Source organism: Carassius carassius, chromosome 34 (assembly GCF_963082965.1).
Source record: "Carassius carassius chromosome 34, fCarCar2.1, whole genome shotgun sequence".
Classification (NCBI taxonomy): Eukaryota; Metazoa; Chordata; class Actinopteri; order Cypriniformes; family Cyprinidae; genus Carassius; species Carassius carassius.
The window spans coordinates 26,309,932-26,337,647 of record NC_081788.1 but is presented as its reverse complement, the minus strand read 5'-3'; the positions used below and the strand labels follow the sequence as shown (position 1 = coordinate 26,337,647).

Sequence of the window (27,716 nt, the reverse complement as noted above, 5' to 3'; positions counted from 1 at the left end):
CTGGGCGAGTGGCAGCTGCCTCAGTGCAGACACAGATTAGCATCCAGCTGTCTGCGCTAGTGTTAATCTGCACGGCATAACAAATGCAGCGGTAGCTTCCAGATTTCTGCATGTTACAGGGACAATTTTAAAACTCTGCTCTGGGAGTTTTCCATCTTCAGTTTATGCAACTGAAAGTTTATTTGTCTGTAATGGTCATTTAGCATAACAAAACAAGTAGTATCAAAATGTTTTTTGTAATTTTTGGTATGAAGTGGTTTGTGTAGTTTATGGTTTGTTTTAAGTGTGGCCAATGAATACTGGAGAATTTCAAAAAGAAAAATCTAAAGAGGTTTTGTTTGAGAGAAAAGGAAGGGGAGGGAAGGAGATACAATGATTAATTTGAAATTGGGTAATGTTCTATTCATGTGTTACTGTGTGGAAGGGGGTGGTGTGTATTAGTATGAGCTTGGGAATGAAATGGAGTAGTGTCTCTGTGTGTGTAGCCTCTGGAAGGGGTTAAATCCAGCTTAACGCCACAGCTGGTTTGACTTCTGCTGACCCATATCCTCTCTGGGTTCGCCGCCCCAGTGACCACCACACACAGAAGCCCACTGAAACTCTGACCTCAAAGACACAATAATGTAACCACTTCTAATGTGTATGTTTCAACAACCAAATTTTGGTCTGTTCCTCACACAGCATTATCATATGAATTTAGAAAACTTGGAATATAACTTGGACTCATGTTGATTACTTTTTATCATACTTTCATGGTCCCTTTGAAGCTTGAATGTTTCAGTCTCAGTTAATTTAACTGCATGGAAAAAAAGCAAAATTTCTCCTTATGTGCACAATATCCAGGAAGGGGTATTGAGAAAGAGAATGAGGATCAGTTCTGATTTCATTTTGACTTTATGTTCAAGATTTTCATGTTGCAAATTTAACAGTTATGGCCATCTCAATAATTCATTGGAAGTACTGCAGAATGGATTGCTATCTAGTTTCCAAAGCATTAGGTGTGTTTGTGTATTTTACCTCCTTTGACTTCCATTGTGTGCTACTGTTTCGCTGTCCTGTGTGGCCACGCCCCTTGGTCTGTTAGCTGAGGTATTGTTGTGCATGTCCATCCACTGATGACTGAATAGCATTGGATCAGGACACACAAACCCCTGGCTGGCTCCAGTGAGAGTGCATCTAAAATCACTCCCAGCCATAGACAGATGATGGGTTGGGTCTCCTGCCCCCCTGAAATATCACTTATCCCACCCTTCATCTTATATCTGGAACTGGACCTCTCTAATAAATGTAAAAATTTTAAATTAGCCTTTAAAACTATTTCATGAATTCAAACTTAAGCATTTAAATTGAATAGTTTTGAGGATTAAAGTGTCCAGACTTTTGAATGGTACTGTAGTTTAATGTACTGTACGAACTGCAACTCTCTCCCAATAATTTCTTCCCTATTGTCACTGTCAGTAAGGGTAGGCAGAAATTGAGTCCTCTGCAGTGAATAAAGTTGTCAGCAGTGGCGTATAATCAGTTTATGGGTTGGGAATCGAGAATGGGTTGTTATTCAGAGACCTTATGTATAAATATTCTGTGTGGTTTTCATGACATTGGGTTCTGTTTACAGTCTGCATTCTTCCCCTAATGCAGACAGAGCACCGCATTAAAACCACACTGACAGTGTTTTCATGCACTATTACTTCTAAAGTGCCAAAATGTCACATATAGCCAAGTTGAGGTTGCAGCCTGAGTTTAATATGATGAGAGAGAGCAAAACTGTTGAATTCCCAACTGCTCCCATCCCTAATTATTTTCCATCTGCTATAATCATGAGCTGTGTATTATAAATGTATTTGATGATAGATATAGGTAATGGAATGTTTTTGGGGGTGTGCAGGACTCTCTGAATGAGTACCCATGCGGAGGTGAACACACACCCAGCCCCATCGCCAGTGCCATTGCTCTTGAGGCCACGCCCGCTTTCACCTGGACTCCTCCCATCACTGCTGTCACCACGGCAACTGAAGTTGGCCACACCGTAGTACTTTTAGGAGACAAAAATGGAAGGCTGCACAAGGTATGACTTACTGTTACCTATTATTGGCCATGCAGGGTTTTTTTTAATCTTGCATCATGCTTTAATGGCACTAAACCTGCAATTTTTGTGTTAGCAGCACAAATCCTTAACCATTAAAGACCCACCATCCATCACTGAAGCATAATGGGAAAAATCAGCATGAACAACTGAATTTTAAAGGCTGTGTACTATCATTAAAGACTTCTTTATTCAAAAGCAAACACATGGATTAATCATAATCTGTCATTAAGCACTAACTCTCCAGTAATGAGCAAACCACCCTACAGCAGGGTAATATTATGTTATTAAAATGGGTTGGTTCAGTCAGAGTTCAGATAATGTGTTACATTATTTATCAGGACAAAGTTTTGGGGAGTTTTTTTTTTGTTGTTTGGTAAATTGCATTGCAGTTTGGACACTTTTGTATCCTTTATTTGAGGCCTACAGTTCAAGGCCACTGGAAATGAGAAAGTATATTTGAAGATCAACTTTCAAAGCAAAAAAAAGTCGTCACAGTTAGCTTGAACTGTCAAATTTGGATTTAGGCTGCTAATTTAGGCAAATGGACAAGAGAGAGCATGCAGGTCTCTCAAGCTCTGTGATTTTAGAGGTGGAACAGTGTAGAATTTATTTATGAGTCATGGAATGTGAAAATAACTACATGATGAGCAACTCTTATTCTTGGTTTCAGTTATAGTTCATCAAAAATTCATCTTTCCAATGTCTGTATTAATTAAAATATTTATTAAATGATGTTTTCTGTATAACAACAGATCTGTCAAGCACTATAAAAATGGTCCATATGCCCTAAATAAACAAACATTTAATTAAGGGTTTTTACAGAAAATCTTCCCTTTCAGCAAAGCTCTAAAATGCCATTAAAAGTTTATGTTCAGAAATTTAGTCATTGATGCCAAGTTTTACTGTTTAACTTTTTAGTAAATAACAACTTAAACAGCTAGAGGCTTCAAAAGACTTGGAACAAACCGCAAAAGGATGACTTTTTTGGATGAATTATTCTTTTAAGATCCTTCAGGTGGAAGATCCTAGTGCAAAGTTCATTGACTTGGGAAACACATTTAGTTTGTTGCATTACAGTAACGAATATATTTTGATCTGCCAGTTTTGCCTAGTTTCAATCTGAAAATGTGGGGTATTTACGGCTCGTGGTTCACCTGTCTGTCTTGGAGGTGGTATGATTGTGTGGTATGATAGGAGAGAGTGTATGTTTGTGTTTGTGTGCGAGCGGCTGCCTCATCAGCGTAAGAGGACATGTTCTGAATGCTTATTGCAAGCGCCTTGGGGAGAACCAATCCCAAGGGAGCCAGTCACATGCAGTGCGCTCTGGATCAGCTGATAGGGGTGGCAGGAACCGCACTTTAAGTTTTTCAACCCTCAATCCCCTCTGGTGCTGTATGAAATATTAACGGCGATACTCTGAAACAGCAGCTTGTTTACCACCCAAAGTTCTCCTCAGGCAGAACTTATCACAGACAACCAACGGTATCACTTCCCCTGCTTGCAAGATGTTGAGAAACATACCGGGCTGCTGAGATTGCAACTAGCCTGAGCTTTGTGGCCAACGTGTGTGTCTTTTGTATGTGCATATGTATGCGAAAGCATTGATTAGCTTTTGTTCATGCTTTTGAATAAACCACTAATTGTAGGTATTCAAATTGAGCGCATAATGTGCCCCGCAGCGTTTTTGCTACAGACATAAGTGATACCTTAAAACGTGGTTTGTTTGGAAAAGTTGTGCTTTATATGCCTTTTTTTATTGCAGGTGTTCTTGCATGAAAATGGTACCGGTACCAAATATGACACAGTGGAGGTGGATGCAGAGAGTCCCATTAATGCTGACCTGCAGTTGGACTCCACCAAACAGAACGTCTATGTATTAACTGAAAGAAAGGTATGAGAGACAAACAACTTCCTTTCAACTGCCAGCAACTGAAACACGACATCTGTTACATGCGCACTCTCAAAGGAGAGATTACACGTTTACTTTGACAAACATCATTTGAATAACAGATTTTTTTCTTGAGATAAAAGTCTGTTTTTCTTTTTTTGCATTTTCGAGTAATTGCCGTTGGATTTGTCTTGGCAGCCAATCAGAATCAGAGATTGTTTTCACACTCTTCGCTCATGCAAAAGTTGCGTCCTCTTGCGCTTTATCAGTTTCCAATTCGAGAACGCTGCTCAGGGCCTTTGATTTGTATTTGTGTGTGTTTTTAGGTTACAAAGCTCCATGTCGCGCAGTGTGAGAAGCATTTAGACTGCCACTCCTGTCTGTCTAATAGAGATCCCTACTGCGGCTGGTGTTCACTGGAGGGCAGGTACTTGAGCTCACCTGACTGCTGTTACACATCACCGCCTGCTCTTTCAACACTCCCTTCCCATCGGGCCGCACCTCTCGTTTTACATAAACATCTAATCATATGGAGATCATTTACATAGATCTTTGAGATATTCATAATTTCTTCAACGATTTCTGCTTCCACAGAACAGCAGAAGCGTTTCCAGTTCAAATATTTATGCAACCTTTTTTGGATTTCTATTTCAAATTCTACTTTTCAAAGAATCCTGAAAAAAAATGCATCAAAGTTTCCACTAAATTATATAGCAGCACAACCGTTTTCAGCATTTATAATAATAAGAAATGTTTCTTGAGCACAAATCAGCATATTATAATGATTTCTGAAGGATCATGTGACACTGAAGACTGGAAAATTCAGTTTTGCATCACAGGGATAAATTAAATTTTAAAATATGTTACAACAGAAAACAGTTGTTTTATATTGTAATGTATTTCACAATAATACTGTTTGTATCGTGTCTTTAGTTTAATGAATGCAGCCTTGATGACAGTAAGAAACTTCTTTCAAAAGCTTTATAAACATCAACCACAAACCTTTGAACAATGGTTTATATTTGTCTTAGTTTATCCCAAAATTAAATGGTCATCTATTCATCCCCATGCAATTTTGACACTTTATTATTTTCTTTCTTTCTTTTCAGTCACCAGGCTTCTGTTTTCCCTACATTGTAACTTATATTGCAAAAAGCTCCAAAGTGCATAAAACAAGTGCAAAACAGCACCATAAAAGTAGTCTGTGCACTATATTCCAAGTCTTTTGATACTATACGAAAACCTTTTATGAGGAACAGACCATTACTAACCACAAGCAATTCACAAATAATTGTCCTCTTAAATTCATGAATCCTATCATCCTAGCAATAACAGCTTAAATTCTGTCTGTTCTCACACAAAGCTGGCATATGGGTTTAGAAGACTTGAAATATAGCACATGAGTCATATGGCCTAACTTTGATGTTTTAAAAGTGCTTTTATGTTTTGTTTTGGATTTTTTTTTTTTAAACATAAATAGCCATCCACTCTTGTTACATGAGAAACAGAATCTCAGACATTGTGACAAAATAATATGGTGAGAACAACATAAACAACATCATTTTTTAACGTTTTCTTTTAACACTGCCTGCCCCGACGTTGACCTATGGTGCTTTTATAAAATATCTCAAAAGCTCTGAGAGGCCTATGGAGTTTATTTCATTTTGTTTTCATATCCTCTGTAACGTTCAACAGAGCCTTATCTCATTGTTTGTTTATGTATCAGATGCACAAGAAAGATGGCTTGTGCACGGCACGCTCAGCTTCACCACTGGATCTGGAGCTACAGCCGTGAGCACCAGTGTATGTCTATAGAGAGTCTATACCCCTCCATCCAGAGCAGAGAAGAGCAGACACAGGTACAAACCCTGATCCCAGATCACCGTCCACACTCTGCTGTCACATTATAGTCTGTGAGGTCTTCACAGCAGCCTGAGAGAATTTTAAGAGAATTTTGATATGCCCCATCTCGAATTCTTGCTTCAGTTGTAAATGCATCAGTACACTGGACTCAAGGTTTTCATATGCATAGTAACATTCTTGTAAGGGGTCAGATCTCCGCTTATGCAATACTAACAGATGGTTTCATAGAGTGAAAACCTTGGTCTTAACAAGCGAAGCACAAAAACCTCACCAGCATCCAAACAAAAGATTCAACAACATCTCTTATTAGTATTCACAAGACCAACCATGGCCTTGCACATTCCTAAAATGGCCATTAAATATCTGATGTTTTTTTCTTCTCTGCTTTCAAGGTCTCTTTCACGGTTCTACAGTTGCCGGTCTTGTCAAAGGATGAGTCTCTATCTTGCGCTTTTGGGAGTTTGGCTGCTCAGCCTGCGGTTGTCATGGAGAATAGAATCACATGTCAATCTCCAGCTCCAGAGCAGCTCCCGCCGAGTCCACCAGGCAACGGTGAGCCACGCTGACATGATCGCATTGCCAAGACCGTTTTATCCCAGCAACCAACTGTTGAGCTGAGGGGAATTAAACCCAAACCATTTCTTTTCAAGGGACCATGCTACTGTTACCCACACAATACTTTTTTTTTTATTCTTGGTAATCTGAAACTGGCTATCATGGTTTTATCTAACTGCCCAAGCACACATCGTGCGATAATTAGTTTTTTAGAATATGTTTGCGTGCATGTTGTGAATGTGCATTGGCGTGGATTTATAGACATTTTAAGATACTTCTGTTGATTTTACTGATGTTGAATCTGGGTTATAGGGATTATTTTGACTTTATCTACTTTGCTGCAGCTAGAAAATGTCATTCTGCTGGGAATATGTACTAAAGCTTTTAGACAAACAGCCCTGAGATCCTAACAATGAGTTATGTGTCTCTCTAGAGTATACAGTAGGTGTACAGTATTTACTGTGCAGGGATGATTAAATCCATGTTAAATATTGAATATCATGTACTCACATTTCAATGTGGAGAATCTAGGTCAAAACAGAGGAAGTTTTAAATATTGTTGGTTATGTCATATGCTTTGCTGATATTTGTTTATTTGTAGATCACGTATCTGTTCCAATTGCACTGAGGTTTGGAAACGTGACCATCTCGCATACAAATATCACCTTTTATGATTGTAAAGCAGTCGGACGGCTCAACGCTACCTCACCGTAAGCACATATGCACACAGAGTTCTTTCTTATGAATAAACTCACACATGCAAAATGCAATGTTTAAGAATTTAAATGCTTGTATCATGAAAAACCCTTCTTCTGTTCATCTTTACAGAAGCGCACCTGCAAAATATTTAAGAAATCTTTGGTATTTTGATGTCATAACTTAAGCTTAATAAATTGCATCAAATGCAATTTAATATTTAGCAACTTGTCCTGTGGAATGAGAGTGAGCAAGAGGTCACAGAGGTCATTTTACACGTTGAGGTCTTAAACCTAAACTAACAAAAGCAACCTGTTTAGGTGAATCTCATACAGCCTGTAATTAGGCTGTATAAATTACTGTCAACAGCCAGAACTAAATTTACCATATTTTTAGGAACTATGTGGTAAATAAATCAAGTGAATGATCTATAAAAATCCCTTATGTGAAAACCTACAGAATATAGATAGGAGCAAACCATGTGAGGTTTGGTATATTCCTGAGAAAAAAAAATCTTTTTGAGAAAACAACCTGTAAAAATATGTATTATAATTTCTACATAAACAAATAAATTAACATTTAAACGTGTATTTTAGAGGTTTTCTTTCCACTAATAAGAGTTTGAAATATGAATGTTATGGAAGTAAAAAATTGTAGTGTCTTGCCTTTTGGGGTTAAATACTTTCATGACCTGTTTAATTCTAAATGAGTCTGAGTGAGAGGATGGAAACTGAGTGAAAAGCTGCAGTACGACTATGGTGCAACCGTGACTATCATAATAGATGTACTAGAATTATATACAGTATGGTTCCATGTATTGACCGGCCTCAAGTAACACATTTTCATGTTCATTGTATCGTATGTGATCTGCTGCAGGTGCATGGCGTGTGTTAGCAGTATGTGGCCCTGTCATTGGTGTGTGAAGGATGAGCTCTGCACTCATGCTAAGAGCTGTCCTCGTCAACACATCATCTATAACAGCAGGGTAAGTATCTCCCCCAGGACTTTACCATCTCCTGACCGCTAATCGAGATCATTACAGACAGTCAACGGGGTCATGACCTCTCATGATACATATAGTGATTTTTTTTTCTCTTTCTCAAGGTCAAAATAAATTCATATTATTGTACTTGGAGATCATCAGTAATTCTTTCTTCAAATAAAGGAATAAACATTTTCAGTAGTGGCTTACGCTACCATGGTATTTTTTGAAGTACAGTTTACAAGTTATTATATTGTATATCATTCAGAACCATGGTTTATTTCAAAGCACCATATCATTCAACAGTTTAGCACAGTGCTTCTTTGTAGGGTACTATAGTTATTTTTACTACATTAAAATATTTAAGTATTTACTATAGTGTATATATATATATATATATATAGCATTAAAATATATTATATTATTATTATTACTACTTTTAAAATGATGGCAGTAACATGTACCCCGTTGAAAACTTTACGCTTTCAACAATTTTTTTTCTCATGATTCATTTACACGACTATTGTTGGAAAAACTAGTAGTTTAGTATATCTCTCACACTGTGGTGGAAATCATGCCTAAATCATGTCTAAATTTGGTCTGTTCAGTCAAAACGCACCTTACACAGATTTGCATTAGACTGAAAATTCTCTTCTTTTCTAACCAACCCTTGCCCTCACTGAAATTCTCATTTTGTGTGCGCATGTGAACAGGAGCAGTCATTGCCCCACGGGCCTGACTCTTGCCCCTGTGTCTGGGCCCTGCAGAGCTCCCCTCTGGTTCCTGTTGGCTTTGACAGTGAGCTCTCTCTGCAGGGCAAAAACCTGGACATATTTGAGGTGATGCTCATCTGCCGCTTATCATTCCACCTCATTCATTGTGCCTGAATCAATATGTTGGCCTTGACGTTTCATGCCTGTGCATTTTAAGACGCGATTATTCCAGGGTGGTCAGGAGGGTCTGGGTGAATAATGCATGTGGAATGGGGAAAGGGGTTAGAGATGGCTCGTGATTAGCATTTGATTGTGTGACATGCCGTGTGATATTTTAAACAGGATGAGGAGGATTATGCTTGCGTGCTGGTCATCGAAGGCCAGGAGCTGCGATTGCAGGCCACGTTGGACCGCAATAAAGAGACGGGGACGCATGTGTTCAAGTGTGCCGCTCATCAGGTGATATTAATAGTGTCCATTTATGCATTGCCACATCAAATTATGCCACAGCCGGTGCAGTTAATATAGACTTGTGCATGTGATGTCTGCACTGATAATAGCTGTAATTTATTTCACCAGCCAGAAAAACACAGCAATTCAAACATGGATTTGTTGATGGTGCCACACATAATTTGTCTGCATGCACCTGGCTGATTATACATTGATTTTGTATGTGTGTGCTTAGTTTCAGTACTCGGGAAAGCAGTTTGAATATTCCGCTCCTGTATACCTGCAGTGGGGAACGCAGCGTATAGACACAGCACCACATCTCCGCTGTGAGTACCGTGACCATTTATGCATGTACATTCAGTGGCAAAAATCATAAAATTAACTCTCATTTTTTATTTTAGTACTTACTAATTTGCTAATTTACTTAAATACATGTAAAATAAATATATAATTAAAAAAAGTACATACATGGTCTATATATATATATATATATATATATATATATATATATATATATATATATATATATATATATATATATTGACCATATATGTACTTTTTATATATAAATTGTTTTATGTTTTTAAAAACTAGCTAGATAGCAGCTAGTAACATTTTTGTCCCTGTTGCTTGTGACCTAATTGAGATGAATTTGTGTTTGTGTAACAGTGCAGCTGTACGACTGCTCAGTGGGACAGTCCGACTGCAGTCAGTGTCGTGCGGTTGTGTCTAATTACGGATGTGTGTGGTGTGTCGGTGAAACACCCGGCTGTGTGTATAACCAATCCTGCACCAGCGGAACCGTGGACACCTGTCCTCCTCCTAAAATTACTGAGGTACACATATGCATGGTCCAAAATTTAATTGTGTGGGTGAATTTAGAAAATGTGTCACCAACTATGAAACTTCATTTTGTGTTATTTCTTTAAAGATGCCCTTTGTTGCCAAGGCAATGGAATTAATTAACTTTAGTTTGAGTATTTGTAGCAAACCATACAGCCAATTTTGTCATTTGCATAATCAAAAACCTGTCTGTGTGTCGAAAAAAAATCAAAGTCATGGGATTGATTCCTAGGGAATACACAAACTGATAAAACTTTTGGATAAAAGCTTCTCCCGAATGTATAAATGTCAATGTGAAGGCAAAAGCTGTCATCATAGTCACTGATCATTTCATAAGTGGACAGTTTGTGTCGAAGGATCTAGTTTGAGTGTTCAATAGCAATCTCTGTGTGTGTAGCTTCAAATGCACAACCATATAATTATATTGATTTATTTTCTCAATTTACTTTTGTAACTGGTGTTTTCTGTATAGTGTTTTTGATTAAATAAATAGATCAATTAGCATGTGCTTCAAGTTTATCGATGAGGCAACAAAATTAATCACAACCTCAATTAAAACAAAAACATGAAAATAATGAAACACACATGAAAAATAAAGTTATATATATAATTTAAACAGAAAAACATTTTTACTTTTTTAAAACAAAGATAAAAAAGAAACCCACTTCTCCCATGCAGAGACAGTGAAGAAAGGAAAGAGGAGGGGCAAAGACAGGAAATTAAGATTAACTTTGCAAATTAAAGGGGAGGATGCACACATATACACTCACCTAAAGGATTATTAGGAACACCTGTTCATTTTATCATTAATGCAAATACCTAATCAACCAATCACATGGCAGTTGCTTCAATGTATTTAGGGATGTGGTCCTGGTCAAGACAATCTCCTGAACTCCAAACTGAATGTCAGAATGGGAAAGAAAGGTGATTTAAGCAATTTTGAGCGTGGCATGGTTGTTGGTGCCAGACGGGCTGGTCTGAGTATTTCACAATCATTTCTTTGGTTTACAAAGAATGGTGTGAAAAGGGAAAAACATCCAGTATGCGGCAGTCCTGTGGGCGAAAATGCCTTGTTGATGCTAGAGGTCAGAGGAGAACAGGCCGACTGATTCAAGCTGATAGAAGAGCAACTTTGACTGAAATAACCACTCGTTACAACCGAGGTATGCAGCAAAGCATTTGTGAAGCCACAACACACACAACCTTGAGGCGGATGGGCTACAACAGCAGAAGGCCCCACCGGGTACCACTCATCTCCACTACAAATAGAAAAAAGAGGCTACAATTTGCACGAGCTCACCAAAATTGGACAGTTGAAGACTGGAAAAATGTTGCCTGGTCTGATGAGTCTCGATTTCTGTTGAGACATTCAGATGGTAGAGTCAAAATTTGGCGTAAACAGAATGAGAACATGGATCCATCATGCCTTGTTACCACTGTGCAGTCTGGTGGTGGTGTAATGGTGCGGGGGATGTTTTCTTGGCACACTTTAGGCCCCTTAGGTCCAATTGGGCATCATTTAAATGCCATGGCCTACCTGAGCATTGTTTCTGACCATGTCCATCCCTTTATGACCACCATTTACCCATCCTCTGATGGCTACTTCCAGCAGGATAATGCACCATGTCACAAAGCTCGAATCATTTCAAATTGTTTTCTTGAACATGACAATGAGTTCACTGTACTAAAAGTGCCCCCACAGTCACCAGATCTCAACCCAATAGAGCATCTTTGGGATGTGGTGGAACGGGTGCTTCGTGCCCTGGATGTGCATCCCACAAATCTCCATCAACTGCAAGATGCTATCCTATCAATATTGGCCAACATTTCTAAAGAATGCTTTCAGCACCTTGTTGAATCAATGCCACGTTGAATTAAGGCAGTTCTGAAGGCGAAAGGGCGTCAAACACAGTATTAGTATGGTGTTCCTAATAAACCTTTAGGTGAGTGTAGACTGACATATTAGGTATACATTTCAACATTTCTGTGTAATTCTAAATGAGCATAATACTTTCCATACCTGTTACACTTTCATAATGGTAATTCATTCAATCGTTTATTGAATCATTTTTATGTTATTCATATAATTGATCATTTAATCATTTGTCATTTTTAAAAATGATTTTGTATATTGTGTTTTTATACATACATAATATTTATTTATCTGTTTGTTTAATGGAATAATGTGAACCAATTTGATAGAACAACAGTTGTTGGATTTGTGCCAAGTGCAGCTGAGCATTGAAAAACAACAGACACCCTGCTCATTCTTATCATCTTATTGTTTCCTGCTTTCTACTCTTCCCTGTCTTGCTCTGTCAAATTTTTGAGCTGATAGAAGACAGTTAATACAGTTTTGGTTATCAAACAAAATGCAATGTTAACAGGTTTGGGGTATCAGACAAAACATATTTATTGGAGAGACTGGATCTAATATCCCTGGTGTGGAGTTGCAAAACAAATTTTGGCATAGTGTCTCTTTGATTTGATTCACATAGCTTCTGAAAGACCAAAAAGCTGTGAGGCTCAAACTATTGTTATTGCATTGCCATTTAAACCTATTATTGTTCCTGAAAAATGGAAGTATCTTACATACTTTGTAAACTAACTATTAATCACATGCAACACATGGCAGGCATTCATTTTGGTCTTCAAGCACATATATTTATAAAAGACCATGTGTGTTTTGTACATGTTACAATTTGTGTTAAGTTTAATGTGCCAAATTGAACTAGAAAATGGTAAATAAAATATTAAAGATTAATTTTCTCAAACTTTTATCTGTGGGTAGGTTGAGCCGCTGACCGGGCCAATGGAGGGTGGCATCTTGCTAACAATCCAGGGATCGAATCTGGGCCAGAGTTTCCAGGACATCCAGTCAGGGGTGACGGTGGCAGGGGTGACCTGCAGACCTCTGCCTGAGGCCTATCGCATTTCCACCAGGTACAACTACTTTTTTTAGTGCACCAAATATGATGACAAGTTGGCGTCAGATTTCATATGTGCATAATTCTGGTTTTGTTTTCAGCATTGTGTGTGAGCTCCAGGCCAGTGCAAATGTCACAGCCGGACCGGTCATCATCACCGTCAGAGGATCAGAGAAACAAGAGTCCCAGCAGACGTTCTCATATCAGAATCCACAGCTGAGCAGGATTGTCCCGGAAAAAGGGCCCTTAGCTGGTGGCACGATACTAACGGTCCATGGGTCGCAGCTCCTGACGGGACAACGAACAGAACAAAGTAGTGACCAAATCGCTGACCTGCAGGCTTTCATGGGCTCAAAACCCTGTCGCATGTAAGAGCAAATGGAGCTAACAGCACCTTGGTTCCCTTGACAAAAACCCAACTGGATTTTCCATTGGCTTTTAAGTTATTGTAGAAAATTAGCTCTGTGACCAAAGTTTGTGTTTCTTACATGTTTTGTAAATCGTGATCATCTTTAGAAATTAACACAAATGTTTAATTTTGAAGCCTAAATACAGTCAGCAGAAGTAAAAAGGCTATAAACTAACCACAACATGGTCGCTGGACTTCAGCGTCACTACCATTAAGCTTTCAGTCTTTATTTTTCCTTTAAATTTTGAGTTAGAATATTTTTAAGAGCGCAATTCTAAGCACAATGAGGATGTGAAAGTGGACCGGAGGTACTCAAATGTTAACTCATTTATGGGTTTTGGTCTACAAAAATACATCATCCCTGCAGCACTTGATATCATTTATCTGTTTATTGACAGAAAATGTGAATGCAGTTGACTGAAAAGATGCTGCAAGTTGCATTTGTCTAAGTTTTCTTTTTCTTTTTTTCTGTAAGCAATGAAGTGAGTGACACACGGCTGATTTGTCGCACCAGTCACTCCAACCAAACTGGAAGAGTGCCTGTCAAAGTTGTGTTTGGAAAAGCAGAGAGGATTTTGGATAGTGTTCTTTTCAGCTATATGGAAGACCCTGTGATTACTGGTGCAACACCTACAGAGAGTTTCTACGGGTATGTGCGCTCAAGGCTTATAATTCACACAAAAAAATAATTTAATCACCCTCAAGTTACCAAACCTGTACGAGTTTCTTTCTTTGGGCACAAAAGAAGATATTTTGAAGAATGTTGGTAACCAAACAGTTACTGATAGCCAATGACTTAAAGAAATACTATGTAAGTCAATGGCTACCGTCAACTGCTCAATTACCAGCATTCTTCAAAATATTTTCTTTTGTGTTCAGCAGAAGAAAGAAACTCGTACAAACTTAAGTTGTTACAGTTATTGTCCATGTATGAACAGGCGTTTACTCAGATTTGTTCTACATCTACGTCATGAGATTATGTTCCTATAATATTTTTATTTAAATTCAGGGGTGGACGTCTTATATATGTGACTGGCCAAAACCTGAATGTCGTTCAGCAGCCAAAGATGTCAGTCTCTTATGAGCCTAGAGACAGGTCAGGAGTCAGAAGACGTCGATACACCCACGTGTCTGTCAGGAATCCCTTGGTTATGGTAAAACAGTCAGAGAACTCATTTCACGGATTGTTTCAACCAATTTTACATATCAAACATAGAATTTGTTTTCAAAATTAATGCATGCATGATTTATACAATTGATTCATTCATGAGGTTTAAATATTTATTCAGAAATGGCTTAATCTTTTACTTGACTAAAACTCATTCTCACTCCAACCGCATGAAAGGAAATGCATATGTTTCTTTTTGTCTTCAGATTCAGGAGTTGTGCACCAATGTGACCTCAGAGAGGATGATTTGCAAGAGCCCTGCAGTGGAGCCGAAATCCAGGATCGTGCGAGTGTGGTTCGAGATGGACAATGTGCACATTGACTTCCACAGCATCAAGAACAAACCGTTCGTGTACCACCCAAACCCAGACTTGTTCCAGCTCAACAGTGAGTCCCGAGGAACACCCATCCGATTCAAACCTGGAGGAGTCCTGGCAGTAGAGGTGCTCGCATTTCTGTTTATTTCTGTTTGGTTGATTGTCCACCAGTGGAATTTCATTATATTCTAAAAAAGAAACTACTGCCTGTATAAACAAAATGTATTTAATAAGAACAGTTCTCATATTAATAGTCGAAAGAATGGAACTGTCATCTAATGCAGAGTTGGGTGACAGAGATGTATTTGAGGAAGTTAGTTGCCATTTAGTTTCATTTATTATATAAATGAAGTTAAATTAAATTTATGCATTTAGCAGACGCTTTTATCCAAAGAGAGTTACAGTGCATTCAGGCTATCAAATTTTACCTAACAATAACATAACAACTGCACTGCAAAAACGCTTTTCAAGCTTAGATTTTCTGTCTTGTTTCCAGCCAAAATATCTGAATTCTTAAATCAAAAATGATTTTCTAGATAAGTAAAAATTATTGTCTTGTTTTGAAATAAGCAAAATGATCTGCCAGTGGGGTAAGCAAAGTAATCTTGTTTTATGTTTGAAATAAGATTATTTTGCTTTAGTTTTTTTATTTTAAATATTACTATTTAGTTTGATTAATAATTCTTTTTAGATATTTATTTATTTCCAGTTAGAAATTTCAGGGCTTAAGTAATAAACTTATTTTAGTTTGCTACCAAGGTGAAGTTACTATTTTATCTTATATTTAATGTTGGTTTATATGTAAGGAATAATTGATGGTGGGCCATTTGAATCTTTATAAAAATAATGCACACTGTTACACTTCAGGTGTGCATTATTTTTAGAATAATTCAACATCCCGGAGTCAATTATTCCACTTATACTGCGGTTATCACACCTCAAGACATCGATCAGATGATATATTTAAAGAGATTTGTCTGGTTTTTGTACTTAAAATAGTATTGTAAGTAGGATTATTTCTTCCACCTCTCATTCAATGCCTCTTTTGCTAGTTCCAAAACATAATTTTAAAGCTGGTAATGGAGGCTTGAGCCATTTATAGCATTTTAAAGCAGTTATTAAAAAGAGAGCGAGAGAGACAGAGATGTAGAGAAAAGATAGAGAGAGAGAGAGAGCTTGTGTGAATTAGGCTACCTCTGTGCATCTCAATACAGCGCTGTTATTACCTCACTAGTGAGAAATGTCATGTGCACTCTTTAAGTTGCTACACTATAGGTTAACTGATAAAATTGTCAAGGCAGCGCTGACAACACCTTTTTGTGCAAACTGCGTGACCGTTAACTATGTGAAGTGATATGAAACTGTAATGCGGTCAAGAGAGCTGCCTGGAACTATGGTTCGCTGTGTGTTTCCCAGAAAATAATTACACACCTCAGAACATTCGTCAGCCAATGGTCTCATAGTATAATTTATTATATTTATTATTTGATTTGATTTCAGCTTTATTTCAGTAAACTAAATATATTACTAGTTTTAGTAGCACTTTTAAGTTGTAGTTGAGTTGCTGTGACTGAGCGTGTGTGTTTTGTGTCTGAAGGGTAAGGGACTGACACTGGCTATGAGTAAAGAGGAAGTTGTGGCCTGGCTAGGGGACAAAGAGTGTATCATCAAGACTCTGGATAACACACACCTGTACTGCGAACCACCTGAGGAACTGCCTCTCGCCCTGGACGACAGCGACTTACCAAGACTAAAGGTCAGTCTTTATCCAGTGTCAGCTTTAGTTGTTTCATTGGACGGCTTATAATATAAATAATTAGTTATTGGTCATAACATGAAATTTAATATTGTGCATCCCTAACTCTTTCCAAGAAGCATTGCAAATAACATGACAAAATTGTGACTTTTAGATCAATTAAAATCACATTGGCTTGTTTGTTCTTCTCTGAACAACCTCGGAGCTCAGACATACTGTCTGTCTTGAACGGTTCGTGTGTTATTGTAAATTATTTTCTCTGTGGTGAAAATGAGGTTTTTACTACCGACTGCGGCCTGGAACCCGTCTCTTTAAAGAGATGTAATTAATTGCTTCATGCTGTGTTGTATCACACCTGCTTAGAATTGTGACTTAATTTTGCTTTCACATGCTACTATCTGTGTGTGTGTGTGTCACACAGGTGTTAATGGGACGCCTGGCGTTTGACTTGGGTCCAGTGCAGTATGACAGTGATTCACACTCCTCTGTGCCTCTGTCAGCTCAGATCGGTCTGGCAGCGGGAGCCGCGGTGGTCGTTCTCATCGTGCTGGTTATCATTCTCATGTACAGGTAGAGTGAATTCAGATGGCACATTCCTCACCCTTCTGGGCCTGTCATCATGACGATGAGCCGTGAACTCACATCCAGCACTCAGAGAGAATTCGAATGGTATCCATTTGTGGAGGGTAGCGCTCTAACCCTGTGCTTGCTCTCGCTCTCTGTTTGTAAAGGCGGAAGAGTAAACAAGCTCTGAGAGACTATAAAAAGGTTCTGATGCAGCTGGAGACTCTGGAGATAAATGTTGGAGACCAGTGCAGAAAAGAGTTCACTGGTATGGTAACACTGTTCATCCATACACTTTGTCTTAATTATAATATACCACTGTAGACATCTATCTGTCTGTCTGCCTGTCTGTCTATCTATCTGTCTATCTTATTTAAGTTGTATGTATGTTAGGGGTGTAACGGTACGCAAAAATCACGGTTCGGTACGTACCTCAGTTTTAAAGTCACGGTTCGGTTCATTTTCGGTACAGTAAGGGAAAGAAATGCAAACATTAAACTGGTTGTTCATTACTATAAACTTTTTTTAACAATTTGTTTACACTTTTTTTTTTTTTAAATCCTTTTTAATAAAATATATATAAAATAAAAAAATTATAAGAAATAAAATACTGCTGCAAAGTTCTCCACTAAATAAAATACTCTCAGTCTCAAACCAGTATCATATAATAAAATATAATGAAAAATATAAATAAATAACTATGATTACAGTGCAGCATTACCAATCCCAGCTTGTAGACCTGCTCATATTTAAAATATATATATAACTTTTCCAAAGTGCAACTTTTCCAATCAACAGTTTCAGTTTTTAGGCCTGCTCATATTTCGTTATTGCGTTGGCCCAATCGGAATTAAGAGCAACGGTCTGTTTAAATGCCGACGGGAGCTGTGTTTGAATTACAATCATTTTTTTCCTAGTTGTAGTGATGTTCACACTCGCGTGATGCCTTTTAAAAACCTTAGGCCGGTGACACACTGGCATATTTAACCTGTCAAACACAGTCAATACTGTTGACGGTGTCCTTTATCAGTAGGCTTTATATTTATGCTCAACATGAAGTATAGATATTGTTGTCGTGAAGACAAGATCCTGGTCTGTCGGCTTTCCTCTATGCCACCAGTAGCAGCAGCGCACCAACGCCGCATCAGACACGATTCTGGTGTGTAAAGACACGGGAAAACGCGAGGCAGCCGTCACTCAACTGACACGCAGCGGAAACGCCACACTCACACAAGTGTGTCACCGGCCTTAGAATCAGCTGCAGGGCGGGATTTGCACTGAACGCGGAGACTTCCGACACTTAATATGTTCGTTTGGAAACACAAAAATGTACTTATGTTCCGCGCACAAAATATTGCATTCGTTCATTCGGTGCACACGTGCACCATACCGAAAGCCCTGTACCAAAACGGTCCGGTATGAATACACGTACCGTTACACCCCTAATGTATGTATTAGTTTATTTTTATTATTCATTTTAGATTTATATAGATTTCACTTTAAACGTTTCAAAATTTAAATTTTAATTATATTGTTGTATTAACAGTTACAGCTGTATTATACTATAGTATTTGGGAAGTATTCCTTTTTTCCCCCTAAATGTATATTTATAACAGTTAAAATAAAATGAAAGCTTGCACTAATGACTATTTTATTCATTCAAATTGAGACACTTTTCGATTGACTGTATCCATAACATGCACCATTAAACAGACTTTTTCCCGCCCTCCAGATCTAATGACGGAGATGATGGATTTGAGCAGTGACGTTGGTGGTCCTGGCATCCCCTTTCTGGATTACCGCACATATGCAGAGCGTGTTTTCTTCCCCGGCCAGAAGGGTGCGCCGCTGAGTCAGAATCTGGATTTGCCTGATTCTCGCAGGCAGACCGTGGAGCAGGGCCTGGGTCAGCTCAACAACCTGCTCAACAACAGACTCTTCCTTATACGGGTCAGTGAAGTGCTTTGTTTTCGGCACTAGCTTCCTGTAGAGGAAAAGTGTAATTACAGTGTTTCTGCCGCTGGTGTATTCGGCTGTTTCTGCAGCCATTATTTCACCTCAAAGATTAAAAAAAAGATGAAAAAGAAAGCAAATGTAATATTAATTTTGCACAGAATGCGGCTGGATGTCTGTTTAGTAGAAAGAGGGTTTTTTATTATTATCTTTTTTGGGGGGGGGGGGGGAATCTCAGTTGCTATCCTGTCAGACAGCAGCACAGAAACTTCAGTGTTGAACTTCAGGATTTTAAATATATATCCATTGTTGCATTCTGAGGCTTTGTAGTGCAGTGTCTGAAAGCTCAAGCTGTTTGATTGAAACTGGTTAAACTAGTATGCTGTTGTAGTGCATTTTAGGCGACATCTGATGGCACTAATGCAGGTAAACTCTGCTCTGGGTTCCTCTAGTTCATTCATACTTTGGAGGTGCAGCAGAGTTTCTCACAGCGGGACAGAGGTTACGTCGCATCTCTTCTCACGATGGCCCTTCATGACAAGCTGGAATACTTCACAGATGTGATGAAGACCCTGCTGGGGGATCTAGTGCAGCAATATGTGGCCAAGAACCCCAAACTCATGCTGCGCAGGTATTGTACATACGCCTTTTATTTATTATTGTTATTTTACCCAAAACAACATTCATGGCATATGTTTTATTAGTATATGTGTTGCTTGAATCAGCTGGCATTGATATTTGCACCTTTACGTAGGGAGTCTCAGAGGCTCAAAAAAATATTACAATTGCAATAAATAATTTATTATTTTCATATTATTTTTTTTGTCATATGTTTGAAGAAGTAACCTTGTATTTTACCACAAAGCAGGTGGTTAAGAAATGTGATTTAATCATACTGTATTGTATGTTTGTGTGGTTTTCAAGAACCCAGTATTCAATAATATTCAATAAATAATAATAAGCAGACTAATAAGAGACTCCTAGCTTATGAAAATGGATTGCCTCTATTGATTATTTTACCTGGTGTTTCTAAGACTCCATTGTAACAAGTTTCTAGCTCGCAATATATATATTTTATATTGTATATAATATATATATATATTTATACATTTCAAATGAGTGCATCATGTCCGTCCTGATCTGATTATAGTAAATCTGATCTGATATTTCACACATCATTATCTGTAGGACAGAAACGGTGGTGGAGAAGATGCTGACCAACTGGATGTCCATCTGTCTCTACTCGTTTCTCAAGGTATCACAGCATGTGATTTGCATTGATTAATGAGTGAATAATGAGAATGTCACTGTTTGTATTTATAGTTTTAAAATGTGGTAATACTATTATTATTTATTTATTTTTTCACAAGAAATATATTTTAATTGAATCATTGTTTTAATTATTAATATGTATTTCATTAAAATGTATTTATTGTGAAAATTGTTTTATTATTTGCATTTTATATATATATATATATATATATATATATATATATGTATATATATATATATATGTGTATATATATATATGTGTATATATATATATATGTATATATATATATATATATATATATATATATATATATATATATATATATATATATATATATATATATATATATATATATATATATATATATATATATATATATATATATGTATGTATATATATGTATGTATATGTTTATTATTATTATTTTAAATAGTTTAATAAAATAATAGATCATCGTTATTATGAACTATTTATTTATCTTTTGTGCATTTTTGCTAGGAGGTTGCTGGTGAGCCTCTCTACAAGTTGTACAGGGCTATTAAATACCAGGTCGATAAAGGACCAGTGGATGCAGTGACAGGCAAAGCCAAGCGCACTCTCAACGACAGCCACCTGCTCCGAGAGGACATTGAATACTGCTCAGTGGTACATCTCTGTAATACTTCCATCTTAATGCTATACCAAGCAAATCTCCTAAATGAACAAATCTAATAAGATGAGTTTTTGTGTCTCATCTCAGACTCTGACTGTGCTTGTGAAGAGCGGTGTCGAGGTCCAGCCCTGTCCTGTTAAAGTTCTGGACACTGACACCATAACTCAGGTTAAAGATAAAATCCTGGACCAGATTTATAAAGGAGCAGGATTCTCCCAAAGACCAGCCGCAGACTCACTGGACCTTGGTAAGGTTTTTCTAGATATATATAGATTAGTCACCACTACAGTTTTGTTGTTGTTGTTAAAGCTTCTTGTTTTGTGTGTTGTTCTCCTTCAGAGTGGAGATCAGGTCAGGCGGGTCACCTGACTCTTTCTGATGATGATGTCACAGCCATCGTTCAGGGTCGCTGGAAACGGATCAACACTTTACAGCACTACAAGGTACAGCTGGACATTTACTGTGACTAGAATTAAACATGGAAGCTCATTCAGATTGATTAGTTGAAATATGGGTTGGTTGGTTAGTTGGTTTGTGGGTTGCTTGATTAGTAAACTGACTTTTTTTTTTAATGAGTTCTTTGATTTTTTTTGTTGTTGTTGATTATTGATTTTGTAAGTTAGTTTTTATAAGTTAGTAGCTATTTTTTTAAGTTGATTGTTAGGTTGATTGTGTGGATTTATTGTTTGGTTTATTTTTTTTTTGTGGGTTCATTGTTTGGTTGACATTGACATCTACATTGTTTTATGAATTTATTATTTGATTGATTTTATGGATTTATTGTTTGGTTAATTTTTTTTTTTAATTTGTTGGTTTTGTGAATTGATTGGTTGATTTTTGTAAGTTGATTTAATTTTGTGAGGTTCATTGTTTGGTTGATTTTATGAATTTATTATTCGATTGATTTTCTGAATTTATTGTTTGGTTGATTTTGGGGCTGAGCCAGGATGCCTTTTTTGTGTGGGGTTTGTGTGTTAACTGGTTAATTTTTTGTTTGTTTGTTTTTTATTTATTGTTGTTTGTGTTTCTTATATTTTTTTAGTTGATTGTTAGGTTGATTGTGTGAATTTATTGTTCAGTTGATTTTAAGTTGGTTGGTTTTGTGAATTGATTGGTTGGTTTTTGTAAGCTGATTGATTTTATGAATTTATTTTTTGATTGATTTTATTGTTTGATTTTGGAAATTAATTTTTTGGTTGATTTTGTGGGATGAGTCTCGGTTGAGCCAGGATGCCTTTTTGTATGGAGTTTGCATCATGTTAACTGGTTAATTTTCTGAGTCGGTTGGTTAGCTGATTCATTGACCATCTGTTTGGTTGACTTGATTTAGCACTAAGTGTCTCTCTACTCTCTTCTCAGGTGCCTGATGGGGCCACTGTGGCTCTCATCCCTCGTTCCCAGAGTTCTCTTGGAGTAAATCAGTTTTACCAGACTGGAGAGAGTAAGTTTAATACTTTTTGATCAATCAAAAGTAAATGGCCATTATTTTTACACTCTTTCCACTTCATAACCGACCATCAGAGAGCAACAAATGATCAATTTCTTCTTGATGCCTGGTCTTGCTTTAGAAACTCCCATGCTGGAGGGAGAGGAGGAGGAAGGTCTTCGTCTGTGGCATCTGGTGAAGCCGAGCGAGGACCCCGAGATCCCCAAACACAGGAAGAGCAGCATGAGAGAGCGGGAGCGAGCAAAAGCCATTCCTGAGATCTACCTTACACGACTGCTTTCTATGAAGGTACAGGAAATGTTTGCGATGGAGTCATCTTTAATACAGTACACGCCACATCAAACAAATCCTGCCGTTTCTCATATTTGTTTGAGATGCTGCTGACTGTCAGTGTGATTGAAAGCTGCTCTGTGTTTACAAATGTGTATCTTCAGGGCACTCTGCAGAAGTTTGTAGATGATGTCTTTGTAGCCATACTGAGTACAAAGCGGCCTCCACCCATCGCTGTCAGATTCTTCTTTGACTTCCTGGACGACATGGCAGAAAAACACGGGATTGACGACCCAGAGACCGTTCACATATGGAAAACAAATAGGTCGGTGCTATTTCCTACATCTTCGAGTATTATAAAACTTTTTAATGAAGCATTTTAAGAAAACGTTTTTTCTTCAAATTCATAATACTTAGTACAGCATATGAAATGGGATTAAATATGACATTTGGAGTGGAAATTTAACTTAGTTATTTTAATTCAATTTGTTTGGTGATGTTTTTTAAGAAATTAATTTTATTTACTCTGAATTATATATAATATTATCTAGTTATTGCTCTTGTGTAAAATTTGCAAAACTAGCAAATTATTCTTTTTAGTTGTTTTCCCCAAATCAACTTGTTCACTAATTGATTTGAACAATTCAGTACTCAATCGGTCTGAATTACAATGGAATTACAATATTATAGAAAACCATAGTTAATACAAAGATAATGGAAAAGCCCAGGACATTTGTGAAATCTGCAAATGTCTATAGTGAATATACATTATTATACGCATTTTAATTTAGTAATATTTCTTTGGCTAAAGTTTGTATAAAAAAAAAAGTTAGCAACTCATTAATTCAGATCGGTCAAACTGGTTCAGAACTTGGTCTGAATGATTCATCAGTGAATCATTCTGAATTTGAATTGATTTTTAGAAATCCTTGCTCAATAATTGCAAATGATTGGAAAGGTCATTGGAAATTCATGGAGCAGAAAGTGTGAGAACCCTGATGTTTCTGTGTTCATAATATTGAATGTAATTAAAATGCATTCTTGTCTTCCCTCCACCTGCAGTTTACCTTTGCGTTTCTGGGTCAACATCTTGAAGAATCCTCAGTTTGTCTTTGACGTGCAGGTGACGGATAGCGTGGATGCCGTCCTTTCCGTTATCGCTCAGACCTTCATTGATTCCTGCACTACATCCGAGCACAAAGTAGGCCGGGTCAGTACAGCGATTAACCTCTTGACCTCTCTAGCTGTGACCTCATGATAAGAGTGTGCATGATGAGCGAGAAGACAGGAAAGGAAAAAAAAGGAAAAAGCTGAAAGATGCTGTAGCAGTGAAAGAGCTAATTGTCATGTCTCTTGTCCTTCAGGATTCTCCAGTGAATAAGCTGTTGTATGCCCGAGAAATCCCACGATACAAGCAGCTGGTGGAGAGGTGAGAAAATCTAAATGATGCATAGCAATGCAGACTTTTGCATTTAACATATCTAGAAGGAACTGAAAGGAAGAGTGGATAGTTATGGTGTCTAGTGCTATAAAGCTTCTTCCTCTCCTGCAGGTACTACAGTGATATTCATAGCGCCGTGTCTGGCTGTTACCAGGAAATGAATTCAACCCTTACAGAGCTGTCAGGGGTAAGACTGGATTTTACTTTATTCTAAATTCAACTCGATTTTACATTTTAACACACAGCAGGCTCCAAAAGTACAAAAACAAATTGTTCTATTCATTTATTCAAGCATACACTAGCAATACACATAGTTTGCAATTCACATATACAGCAACTTGAATATTCTTTTTGATTTCTGATTTAAAATTCATTTTTATTGATCGATTGATTTTGATCAGGTTATAAAATGTGATGTGTAATTTCTTGAATTAGTTATTGTAAAATATTGAAAATATATATTAATTAGTAGTACATAATATTTGTTAAAGCAAAGAAAAAACATGTTGTGTGACTATTTAAATTAAGAATTATAAAACCTAAAAAATATTTTTGAATGAATAGTATATTGAAAAGTTATTTGGCATGAAAAAATTGAATTAATAATTACAAGTATTTTTGGAATATAAATGTATGATATTTGTAAAAAAAAAAAAAGGCATGTGGAATGACAACTTGCTGAATTATAAATTGTAAAGTATCAAAAATATTTATTTATTAAAAATTCTTGACATTTATAAAAAAATACCATGTCAATGTGAAAATTCAGGTTAATAATGATCAAATATTAAGCATATTATTTTAACTAATAATTCATGATATTAGTAAAATGAATATTTTTTTAATGATGTTTAAAAAAAGTTCTTACTTTAAATTTACTTTTTATACTCTTACATGTATTTAAGGTATAAGGAAAATGTGCAATTTTTTAAATGAGATTGTCCCTCCATTTTAAAAGATTTTTCCTTTTCTTTCTCAAGGACAGTTAAACCTTCTATTTTAAGATTTTGATGACTGTCTGTTTTTAGAGCTTTGCGTCTGAGATGAACAGTTTGGTGGCGTTGCATGAGCTGTACAAGTATATCAACAAATACTATGATCAGGTCAGTAGGCACTGATATAACCTTATCATGTTTGTTCTAGAGGAAATTAATATATTTTTCATATTGCATTTTGTGCAGATTATCATGTCTCTGGAAGAAGACGCTGCGGGTCAGAAGATGCAGCTTGCGTATCGGCTTCAGCAGGTTGCCGCCCTGGTGGAGAATAAAGTCACTGACCTTTAGGCTTTGACCTTTTTCCTTGTTGTCTAAGCTCATCTATAATCATGTGTGTTATCGGCTGATGAAAGGCAATCACTACGTCAAAACACTCGTGTGCTTCCACAACCGTTAGCATAAACTACCCGCATATTCTTAACAAAAGGGAACAGGAAATGAAGTAATGATCACTTTCTTCCGATGAAACCTTCATGGGAATTTTATTGGAAAAGGATTGCTTTTCAGACTGAGGCGCTGAACGACTCACTGGAGTATTGACTGATGGGAAGTGTGTGTGTGTGTGCGCGCGCATGCATGGTTAATTCTGATGTGTTTTGTCTGAAAGGCTCTGCTCTTTATTTGAAGATTACTTAATTAAAATTGTGACACGAGACTTTTTTAATGACACTACTGAAGCAGCTCTCACATATTGTGACATGCTGAGATACATTTTATACCATTCTTACTTCCACTCAAGTGATCAGATCCACTGTATGGAGATTCACGAACTGATTCAAACAAAACCTTACAGTCATGTCAGCACTGCGGACAAATCCCACATTTGCTTCTACTGTACGTGGAGTATTTCGTTCCAGGTTTAGAAATGTTCTGCTTCTGCACAATCACATCCCAAACTCAAAGACTGTCCCTGGCCCTGTGCTGTTAACCTTTTATACCAACGTTTTTACATTAGCATTGCAGATCAAAACAAGTGTTAAGCTTTTCCAGGGACTGTAGAGTAAGTCTATGCACACAAGTGCCAAAACATGTTATAAAAGCACAATATTTATGTGCATGTTATTGTGTAGCTTTCGGTGTGCATGCAAAATGTCAGAGTTTTCAGGTTTTCTGCTGTTGTTAATATCGCAAATATCTGGAATTTCTCAAAATTGTTAAATGTGTTCATCTGAATCTGGTTTGTAGTATCATAAGCTGTTAACTTAAGTTAATCAAGGATTAATACACCTTTATTCCCAAGATTTCTGATGTATCCCTATAAAATATGGGTCTGGGCCACATTTCGCTACCAAAGCAACAGAAAAAAAATAATAAATATTAAGAAATTATACTTTGCACAACATACTCTAATATATCATTATTTAGTTATAGATTTTTGCATTGCTTCCTAATACTTCTAAGAATGTTGCAGTGCACAATACCTTTCCATTCCATTTTAATTTCTGATTTAATTAGATTTAGGCATGAAATCAATCCTAGATCTTTGCAGGTTTTGTGAGATTCACCCACACTTACATTACATGGCATTGATTTCCTCATGCCTGCTTTGTGTTTAATAGCACAAGCGAGTACAATTAAAGATCCAATCTCATGAGTTTTGAGTCTCAGATGAAATTGCAGCTGGGATGTCCGGTCTCTTGGGAGGTATTGAAACAAAACTGGGACAGTTTGGGTCATTGGATTAATGTTGGCAAAATGGAGAAAAGCATCTTTATTCACTTGGTCTCAATGAATAGAAAAGCAGCTGTTGGATTGAGAGTTGTGTACATCAGACACTGGATAGAAACTAACTTATTATATTGTAAATACTACTTATTTATACATGACCGCCAATGTGCCTTCTTTGTTACTTTTTATAACGTCTACAATTTAAGTAAACGTGCTTGACATTACTTGCCAAATGGAGGAAAAGATGAACTTTGGCACAACTGTTGCCTGTTGTGAAGATCATACAGTGCATATAGCCGTCGATCTCAATGGATTCAATATAAAACCATGTGTAGCTTAATCATTTCTAGCCGGCTCATTTCCTGGAGCGATCTGTATTCACCTTGTTTTCACAGGTGATGATGGTGTAAATTTTTGCGTGTGTGGGCATCCATTGTTTAAAGCTTCTTAAAATGGTCATAATTAGTTTTTGCCTGAAGCAAAATCACTTTTGTGGTTACATTTTGGCTCACCCATAATGTCAGTTTTTCTTTTTTTTTTTTTTTGACGTCATGTGCTTTAACATGATCCCTTTTATGTATAGAACTGAAAATAATGAATTCAATGCTATCTGGACACACATATTGAAGGCTTCCCTGTTCCTGCTTTTATTTGTGAGATTTTGAGCTGTTATGCTTCATCATACTAATGTTTGCACAGAGTTGTTTTTTAAAAATTGAAAACGTATTAGTTTGCTCATCTTGTGTATGGTTATTAGCCCATTGTTGAATGTGTTTGGGCTCTTGGTGTATTTTTTT

General features: G+C 37.0%; 1 protein-coding gene across 4 annotated transcripts in view; it reads left to right on the top strand.

Moving 5' to 3' along the window:
• Positions 1 to 26,032, top strand: part of LOC132114888 (plexin-B3-like) — a 66,253-nt gene extending 40,221 nt beyond the window's left edge. For all 4 annotated transcript variants that reach the window (XM_059523274.1, XM_059523272.1, XM_059523271.1 and 1 more), the window contains exons 3-35: positions 1,886 to 2,065; positions 3,849 to 3,977; positions 4,301 to 4,401; positions 5,701 to 5,833; positions 6,230 to 6,389; positions 6,994 to 7,102; positions 7,965 to 8,073; positions 8,784 to 8,909; positions 9,126 to 9,242; positions 9,469 to 9,559; positions 9,903 to 10,069; positions 12,868 to 13,019; positions 13,105 to 13,371; positions 13,888 to 14,061; positions 14,422 to 14,566; positions 14,787 to 15,023; positions 16,495 to 16,653; positions 17,075 to 17,223; positions 17,385 to 17,485; positions 18,950 to 19,167; positions 19,623 to 19,801; positions 20,359 to 20,425; positions 20,942 to 21,088; positions 21,183 to 21,342; positions 21,435 to 21,538; positions 22,455 to 22,536; positions 22,664 to 22,830; positions 22,977 to 23,137; positions 23,875 to 24,022; positions 24,177 to 24,241; positions 24,365 to 24,440; positions 25,282 to 25,356; positions 25,435 to 26,032. In XM_059523274.1, the coding sequence (XP_059379257.1) occupies positions 1,886 to 2,065; positions 3,849 to 3,977; positions 4,301 to 4,401; positions 5,701 to 5,833; positions 6,230 to 6,389; positions 6,994 to 7,102; positions 7,965 to 8,073; positions 8,784 to 8,909; positions 9,126 to 9,242; positions 9,469 to 9,559; positions 9,903 to 10,069; positions 12,868 to 13,019; positions 13,105 to 13,371; positions 13,888 to 14,061; positions 14,422 to 14,566; positions 14,787 to 15,023; positions 16,495 to 16,653; positions 17,075 to 17,223; positions 17,385 to 17,485; positions 18,950 to 19,167; positions 19,623 to 19,801; positions 20,359 to 20,425; positions 20,942 to 21,088; positions 21,183 to 21,342; positions 21,435 to 21,538; positions 22,455 to 22,536; positions 22,664 to 22,830; positions 22,977 to 23,137; positions 23,875 to 24,022; positions 24,177 to 24,241; positions 24,365 to 24,440; positions 25,282 to 25,356; positions 25,435 to 25,539 (4,560 nt within the window). In that variant the 3' untranslated portion in view covers positions 25,540 to 26,032. The remainder of the gene's footprint in view (positions 1 to 1,885; positions 2,066 to 3,848; positions 3,978 to 4,300; positions 4,402 to 5,700; positions 5,834 to 6,229; positions 6,390 to 6,993; positions 7,103 to 7,964; positions 8,074 to 8,783; positions 8,910 to 9,125; positions 9,243 to 9,468; positions 9,560 to 9,902; positions 10,070 to 12,867; positions 13,020 to 13,104; positions 13,372 to 13,887; positions 14,062 to 14,421; positions 14,567 to 14,786; positions 15,024 to 16,494; positions 16,654 to 17,074; positions 17,224 to 17,384; positions 17,486 to 18,949; positions 19,168 to 19,622; positions 19,802 to 20,358; positions 20,426 to 20,941; positions 21,089 to 21,182; positions 21,343 to 21,434; positions 21,539 to 22,454; positions 22,537 to 22,663; positions 22,831 to 22,976; positions 23,138 to 23,874; positions 24,023 to 24,176; positions 24,242 to 24,364; positions 24,441 to 25,281; positions 25,357 to 25,434) is intronic.
• The last annotated feature ends 1,684 nt before the right edge of the window (positions 26,033 to 27,716 follow it).